General features: G+C 53.5%; 1 protein-coding gene across 2 annotated transcripts; it reads right to left on the reverse strand.

Moving 5' to 3' along the window:
- Nucleotides 1-1,716: 1,716 nt before the first annotated feature.
- LOC114501604 (C-C chemokine receptor type 5-like) lies at nucleotides 1,717-6,594 on the reverse strand. 2 transcript variants are annotated; one of them, XM_036030428.1, is made up of 2 exons: nucleotides 6,589-6,594; nucleotides 1,717-4,744 (listed from the first exon to the last, which is right to left on the reverse strand). In XM_036030428.1, the coding sequence occupies exon 2, from the start codon at nucleotides 4,731-4,733 to the stop codon at nucleotides 3,675-3,677; it is 1,059 nt and encodes a 352-aa protein (XP_035886321.1). In that variant the 5' UTR covers nucleotides 4,734-4,744; nucleotides 6,589-6,594; the 3' UTR covers nucleotides 1,717-3,674. The 2 variants fall into 2 exon arrangements, with proteins under 2 accessions (XP_035886321.1, XP_035886320.1); XM_036030427.1 differs by lacking the exon at nucleotides 6,589-6,594 and adding an exon at nucleotides 6,289-6,416.
- Nucleotides 6,595-8,334: the final 1,740 nt, after the last annotated feature.

The raw sequence follows: 8,334 nt of genomic DNA on the forward strand, positions 1-8,334 counted from the left end.
TGTCCACGCTCGCTGGATGGACGCCCCCCACGGGGCCTGTGCGAGGTTCCGTCAACCTGGTCGGGAGGGCGGCCAGAAAGTTCCCGTGTCCTGGTGTGTCGTGCGCTCCCTCGGGAGGGTTAGCCCTCGAGTTGATGTTTGTGTTTGGGAGTCTGTCCTCCCCTCAGACGAAAGAGAAACGACTTGGAAATGCAGTCCTAACTGTGGACAGGCATTTCAACGCAGAGCTGTTTAAACTCAAGAGCCCTAAGAACGCAAGCGTCAGTGGGATTCTTACTCGTGAATCCGTGCCCAAGCCCCTCCCTGAGGAGGACGGTCGCCCTTACTGTGGCTTGTCCGTGGTCTGCGTGCCACGCCCTCCTGGGCGGGGCCCCGTGCGTGGAGGAGCAGGGTACGCTCCACCAGAGGACGGCGAAGAGGGTCAGGACTCCAGAGGGGAGTGGGCAGTGGAGGGTCCGGGCGAACCAGGAGTGAAGAAAGGGGGAGGGGGAGCTGCGGGGGTTGGTGGGGGGGACCCTGGTAGCTATTATTTCGTGTTAATTCCGGAGTCACTAATCCTCAGCCCTAAAGGTGGACACCTTCCAAGCTCCCTCTGCAGCTGCCCTCGTTGTGCGGGGCAGATCTCCCTTCTCCTGCAGCCCTTCCCTCTAACCCCCGCCGCCTCTCCGCTTCCCTTGACTCATGCCTCCTTTTGGCTGAGATGGAAGGCAGCTGCCCTTCCATGTTGTCTGGGAGAAGTTAGCACCTTAAGAACCTGCTCCAGCGGTCCTGGCCTTCTGCCCATTTCGTGGACCTCCAAGCAGGATGGTCGCTGACTCTCCTGCCACCTGCTGGAAGGGGAGAGCACAGCAGGCTGAAAACCCCTGTGTTCCCAACTATGCAAGCTCACAGCCCGTCACCTCCACCTGGAGCACCTGTCCTCTGTGAGGATGAGAGACACATGCACAGACATCCACACGGGGACCCTTGTCATCACCGCAATGACAGCCAGGTTTTGGGGAGGGATTTTAAAGGGAAGAAAAGCAACCTTTATAGCGACCAGCCCCATCCTCCTGCATCGCATTGAGGCCACGGCACTCCGTGTTGGCCTCATTCTCAAACACACACAGCGGCCGCACACGTGGACCCACGTGGGTTTTCTTCTTTAAAAGCACGTGTCAATTCTTTTCCTGGTGTCGTAGAACTAAATTCGAAACCTGAGCATTTTGGGGGGCCAGTTGCTCAGAAACTCCATCCTGGGGACGGCATCTTCCCATACAAATTATTCTGGCCATTTGACCCAGGTACGGGGTCAACTTTTTTTTTTTTTTAACTTTTAAAAATATTTAAAAAGAGATACAATTGAGAATTGAGATACAATTCTCAATGTGTGTGTGACATTTTCCCAAACAGCTACTTACAAAATACTCTTACAATTGTATGTGCTACTCTGTAAATGTACACCTGACTGAAAGAACAGGAATATAATAGATTATTTTATTTTTAAAAAAGATTTTATTTATTTTTTTAGAGGAAAGGAAGGGAGAAAGAGAGGGAGAGACACATTGATGTGAGAGAGATACATCAATCGGTTGCCTCTTCCCCTCCGGCCCCCCAAATGGGGACCTGGCCCCCAACCCAGGCATGTGCCCTGACTGGGAATCGAACCAGAGACCTTTCGGTTCATGGGCCAGTGCTCAGTCCACTGAGCCACATCAGCCAGGGCCAATCAATTATTTTAGAGTGTGGTTTTATTAGATGCATATTTTCTTCCAAGCAATTTGTAACTGTCTATATACATAAGAGAATCGTATACATATGTATACACAGACAAAGAGATCAGATGTCCAAACCCACCCGTAGGCGGGGGTCCTGTGCGTGACGCCCTGTCAACATTTTCTAGAACAAAGGAACAGGCACTCCCAGACACTTGCAGTCGACAACCACAACCCTCAGGGTTCAGGTTTCAGAGGCTGAGAAAGAGCAGTAACACCTCCTGTTATTCTCACACCTTAATCTCCCGATTCTCACTCCTTCAGGCTTCTTCCCCTCATGTGTATTGCCACGGTTTCCACTGTCCCAGTTTCAAAACATGCTCATCTACAAGGTAAGAAAGGTGGTGACTACAGAAAGAGACAGAGCCCATAGCTTTCCCTCAGAGCCGAGTAGCTCCCTTAGTGTTTGGGTACCGTCTGTCTGGAGGGGGCATCTGGAAGGGGCGTCTCAAGGCCCCACGCTCAGCCCGCAACGCAGAGGCTAGTAAGTTGTGCTTTTGTGGTTTATGAAGCTGGAGACAGCTTGTTTCCAAATGAGTGTGTCTCTCCTCCCTTTTGCCTATTGATATCATTCTAGCCGGAAGGCGATACTTAAGCACTGATGCGTGTGTGCGGCAGGCAGACACTTAGTCATCCGGGCTTCCCTTGCCTCTTGGCTCACGCCCATAAAGCTCTGGATTTTCACGAGCCGTGTCCTGCCCGACCTGGAATGGTTCCCGGACCCCAGGCATGTGCATTCCCAAACGTGTTGTTTCCGAGCCTCCGGGAGATGCCTCGTGATGGAACTCGGGTGGGGGGAAGGCGTTTGTTTCTGAGGGTGAGCCCATCGAGAAGGTCGGCCTGCGCCGGGCTGCCTGCGAGCTCACAAACGTGGCCCACCCTCTTCACCTGCCCTCCCGGTTTTCACCTACCCCCCCGCCCCGCCTTCCATGCCTGAAGTCTCTTTTAGGGCATCTCCAATCTGCGTGCTTGAAGCCCAGGGTCTCTCTGACTCCTCTGGGCCCCTCGCTGCCCACCCAAAGGGGCCCGGGTCTGCTGACTGTTATCTTAAATACTGTGAGCCCTCGTCCTCAGCTGCCTTCCCGTGCCTCCACCCCAGTGGGGGCCTCCTCACCCTGACCTGCTTGTGGCTGGGCTCCCTGCCCCACATGCTCCCCTTTCAAGGTCATCCTTAGGGCAGGGAGTGAGCCTCCTGCAGCACTGGCCAAGGCCCCGGCTCTGCTCTCAGACTTGGGGGAGCAGTGCCACCCAGGTTCCTCATAATCCAGCCTCCACCGCGCCTCCCTCCCCCAGTCACATGTCTTTGCCTCCTTCCGTCTGGAGCTCCGCTTCCCTCTCTTCCACCGACAGATGGTGCCCCTGCAACCCCCCCTCGCTGAAGAAGCTCTCCCTGAGCTCAGGTGGCCACGGGGCTCCCCCGGTGCCGAGCGGCCGTGGAAACAGTAACCCACCTCGGAGGGAGATCACAGGAGGCCGATGGCCTCTTGCAACGATCACGTTCCTGTCTCTTCTCCCCACGGCAAGACAAGGGCGTGTTTCACACACACTCGCCAGCTGTGCGTTGGCCCGTGCGGGACGAAACGATACAACACGTTCCTTGATTCCGTTGGTCGTTCCCGGCCAGGTAGCTGACCTCCAGAATCAGCAGTTCCCTGGGGATGTGGCTTTCCTAATGAACCTTCGCAGTGAACGGATGGTCCGCCAACGGCTGAAGTATGTGGGGGGAGGGAGATACCCGGTGGCTGTTTCATCCACGCGTTTTGATTCGGCATTCCAGAACCGATGGGCCCGAAGTATTCACCATCCTTGCAGCAGACGCCAGGTAGGTGGACTGATCTCTGACCCCCTGTGACAGCAACTTCCTTTTTTTAAAATACCTGCTCCCTTCCCCCCAGTGTGCGTAGAAAAGCCAGGTCCGGCTCACAGGCCCGTAGAGAGCTCCTGCTCCCCCGTGGACCGAGTGTAGACAGAGCTCGCACGCTCGGGGGCGTCTCGCTGGAGGATCAGACAGCGTTTGCAGAGGCGCCTGGCGATGTGCTTTCGGAACAGGAATGACAGGTGGTTCCTGAACTTCTCGCCGACGAAGGCGTAGATGATGGGGTTGATGCAGCAGTGCGTCATCCCCAGGGTCTCCGTCACCTGCGTGGCTTGGTCCAGCCTATTGGAGCTGTTGCAGTTGTTCAGGCCGAAAGCGCTCTGGAAGGTGTTCAGGAGCATGGTGACGTTGTAGGGCGTCCAGAAAAGGAAGTAGCCGATCATGATCACGAAGATGAGCCTCATCGCCTTGTGCCTCTTCTTCTCGTTCCGACAGCGGAGCAGGGTCTTCAGGATCCCCGAGTAGCAGATGACCATGACCAGCAGCGGCAGGACCAGGCCCAAGATGACCATCTTTAACGTCTGGAAACTCTTCCAGAAATGGTAATTGTTGGTCGGGTAATGAGGGCTGCACGTAAGACGAGAGCCCTCTTTCTGGGATTTGGTGAAGATGATGCCCGGGAGAGAGGCCAGCACGGCCACCACCCACGTGACCCCACTCGTGGCCACCCCGAACGTGACCGTCCTGGCTTTTACAGCAAACACGGCGTGGACGATCGCCAGGTACCTGTCAATGGTCAAGAGGATGATGAAGAAGATCCCGGAGAAGAAGCCGACCAAGTAGAGCCCCGTCAAAAACTGACACGCTCCGTTCCCGAAGACCCACTGGTCTGCTGCGTAGTAGGCCCAGAACGGGATGGTGAGGAGGAAGAGCAGGTCGGAGATGGCCAGGTTGAGCAGGTAGATGTCAGTCATGCTCTTCAGCTTCTTGCAGTTGATCAGGGTGAGCACGACCAGCAGGTTGCCCACGAAACCGGAGATGAACACCAGCGCGTACAGCGGGGGCAGGAGCTTGGCTGCGATGGCTCTCACGTCGGTTTTATGGCAGGGCGCCGACTGAGCGTAGTCAATGTAGTCGGCCGTAGTTGACATGACATCATCCATCGTGCTCCTCCCTGCAAATACGGAAACAGCGATCTTTTAGGGAGCCCTGGAAGGTACGTAGTGGTCCACCAGGAATGCAGTGCAAACCATCTTACACACGACTAGGTCCTTCACACTGATAGAGAGACTTCTACATTTAACTGAGCTCCTTTTTTTTTTTTCCCAAACAGTGGATTTTTGTAATAAAAGAAAATCTTGCTGCTAGTTTCCCTCACTCGGTCTGGGGAAGTCACACCAGCAGCACCTCCCCCAATGAACCCTGGCATCCCATAGCCTCGTGGAGGAAATGAAGCTTTGATAACAACTCAGAGAAACCGAGTCAGGCACCACCTGTTCAACACTGTCTTACAACCCGCCCTGGGGCTTCCGCGTCCCTGGAGCGGGCTCATGGGAGCGTCACCGTGGGCGTGCTCTGAGAGTTAACAGTTCCCAAGGGCACAATGGCTGCCAACCACTGTCCTAGGTTTCACATCCAGTTACTCAACTAATCCTCAAGGTCACCCAGTACGGCAGGTCACAGTACCGTCCCCATTTTGCAGAGCGGGAGCTCAAAGCCCAGGGAGGGACCTAGCCAGAAACGCACAGCTGGGAAGCAACGGATCTTGCACACGGGCAGCCTGCTCTCATGCACCGCGTCACCCTGGCCCTCCCTCCCCGGTGAGAGAACAAGAGAGAAGGACCAGCAGCTGGTGCCTCCACTCGGTCAGAGAGAAACGGGCGGATGCCGGCTCCCCAGCGAAGGTCATAAGAGCCAACAGGCGTTTGTAAGAGCCAGACTGTTATTGCCCCTTTTCCTATGAAGGGTTGGGTTCTTAGTTCCCGAGATCTCAACACCCACAAGAAATGTCCAAGCAGAAAATGTCCCATCAACCACCACACCTCCTGGGTTAGCTCATTCCCTTCAGAGCCTACCGGCTGGTCCGGTCTGTTGAAGAATAGTTCTGCCTCTGCACTGAGAATGCCCTCTAGGTGATCCTAGGCAGCTGGGAGAAGCACCCCCCAAATTTCCCCTCTACATTCTGAGCCAAAAAGGGTATCATGCACGACCTCGTGCTGTGGAGCTCATACAGTAAAGGGAGACTTCATTTCATACTAGTGATGATATTAATTTGGACACTCTTTAGCCTTCCTCTTTTCTGGGAAATAAAACCCCTGAATGAACCAGAGTTAGGCACCACTTCTGGTCCGGGGGCATATTCAAAGGGCACCCTGCCCTGCGGTTGTAGTTCTCCTTATCAGAAGACAATCTCTACTAAGATTCTGGCCAGGACTCACCTCTGTGGAAAAAACCTTTCTTTTGCAAGGTGAGGGCTTTTACACAGATGATATCATTCCCTTTCAAAAGCTTTCATTCATAATCAGGCTGTGGATCTTTGATGCTATCGCCGGCTGAAACCCATTCTCAATTCTAGCCCTTAGTTTAAAGATTATTTTCTCAGATAGTTCTGGGAGCACCTGCTGTCTGTTTAATGCCTTCTATGGTTTCCTGTAGCGGCTCGTGCTCATCGCGGACGCGGGGCCAACTAACAATCAGAGTGGCTGAGAGGAGACTTACCGGGCAGCTTCTGGTGGGGAGAGCGGATGTCTCAGATCCTCTGACCAGCTGAGCCGAGCAAACCGAACATATAGCAGCAGACGCGTAGGAAATGCATGGTTTCTGCTAAAAGAGGGGTGGAGTTTCCATGCCTACGTATGTTGCAGGGCAAAAAAAAAAAAGTCAGTAAATAGTTCTCCTTTCTTTCTTTTTTTTTTTTTTACAATTTAGCTTTAAATAGACTGGAGAGTGGTTCTCCGGTTGGGAAGCTTGTTTGTAACCCTGGTTACACATCTTCTTTTGGTTCTCCGTTGATTCAACTGGGCAGTGTCTGCTAGGAAATAGAAGGAGAGGCGATTCATTCACATGAATCTAGGCAAAAGACCCCATTTTACTGAAAAACCAAAAAGCCCTGTTGTCCAAGAGGCAAACCATCTGTGGAAGACCACAGGGCTCATCGGTAGCGAGGCTGAAAGGGCAAGAGGTTCCGATCCTCTTGCTATTTGTCATCAAAGAAAGCCACTCGAACAACTTGAACTTGAGAGGGGAGCACTGCCTGTTCACCCCATGAATACTTTGCACCCCTTTTACCCCCCCTTCTCCCATCCCCCTTGCCTGCCACAAGTCACACACTTGCTCGCCACCCAGCACGGTTTTTCTCTGTAAGCCGATACAACTGGCTGTGGAAGGCACTTTGCCATTATATGTTCACCCGTGAGCTAACCACGCTGCCCACTTTTCTCTTGGGTATCTAGTGGGGCATGCCACTACGAAGTTTTTCTCTGCCTGTTCCCTGTTTCTCAGCCCTCCAAACCAGTGGGCACTGCCGGGTGCCTGTCCTGCACCAGGTATACAGACGGCAGAATGCTCACCGTGAGGTCTGTCCGGGTCTAGGAGAAATTTTCAGCATGAAATGGGCAGCAAGTGCCAGAAGAGTAGGGTCAAGTTCAGGACTATGTGACAGTATCATAGGCGGTCACATCAAGTTTTCTTGGTGGTTGGTGACTTATATAAAAACCTCAGCAGACAACAGAGCTGAGAACACAGCGGGGGGCACGCCTGAGCCCCAGGAGCATTCTCTGAGGGTGCCCCTCCCCTCCGCTCTGGACTGAGAAGCCTGTGACCTGGGGGAAGGCCGAGGAGACCCCAGGCCTGGGGAGGCGCCTGCCACGGGGGCTGGCCGTGGTTGCTTCACGGCTCTGTTGGGAGGATTCCATGAGGCCTCCGTGCCCAGCATTTAGCATAGAATAGACACTCGATAAACCTCAAGCTCTTAGTCATGAAGTGATCCTTTCTCAGAGAGGTTTGTTTGATAAAACTCTCACAAGACTGGCCCCCTGCGGTCCTTGCGTGCGGCTGCTTAGTCTCAGCAAATGAGACTTCGCTGAAAGGGTCAGTGAGGCTGGCGCCTGGGGCCTGGGGCCTGGAGAAGGGGAGCAAACGACTTTGGGGAGGCCGGGCGAGCACGGGCTAGCCCGTGTAGGGACACACGTGTCCGTGTTACTGCAGAGCCCAGTGACTGGTGACCCTCACCAGGTCGGCGAACCACAAACATGTTCAAGTTCACCCAGCTTGTGTAATTCAAGAGGCAATGACTGACAGCTGGACTCTGCGGTCATGCGGCTGGATTTAAACCCCAGCTCCGCTGTTTACTGCTGTTTGATCTGGACAAGTCAGTGAAACTCTCCAGGCTTTGGTTTCTGTTTATCTGTGAAACGGGGCAAAAAAAAAAAAAAAAACAACACAACACCAAACACACAAACCTACTTGATAGGTCTGTGGCCAAGATGAAATGATACCCAGACCCATAGATGGGAGAAGAAGCTGATGGTTGCCAAAAGGGTGGGGTGGAGGGGGGTGCGAACAAAAAAAAGGGAGGGAAAAAATTCTAGGTGGCCTGGAGTTTTTCAACAGAGCTTAGAGAAATAATGTTAACGTCTCTCACTTACATTGCACTTAATTATGTGCCAGGAAAAAAATCAAATGAGGTAACGTGCACGGAGCCTTCTGCAGACACCTGTCCCCTGTGGGTTATTTAAGCAGTGAAATATAAAGTATGCTTTAGAA

This window comes from Phyllostomus discolor, chromosome 7, assembly GCF_004126475.2.
Source record: "Phyllostomus discolor isolate MPI-MPIP mPhyDis1 chromosome 7, mPhyDis1.pri.v3, whole genome shotgun sequence".
Classification (NCBI taxonomy): Eukaryota; Metazoa; Chordata; class Mammalia; order Chiroptera; family Phyllostomidae; genus Phyllostomus; species Phyllostomus discolor.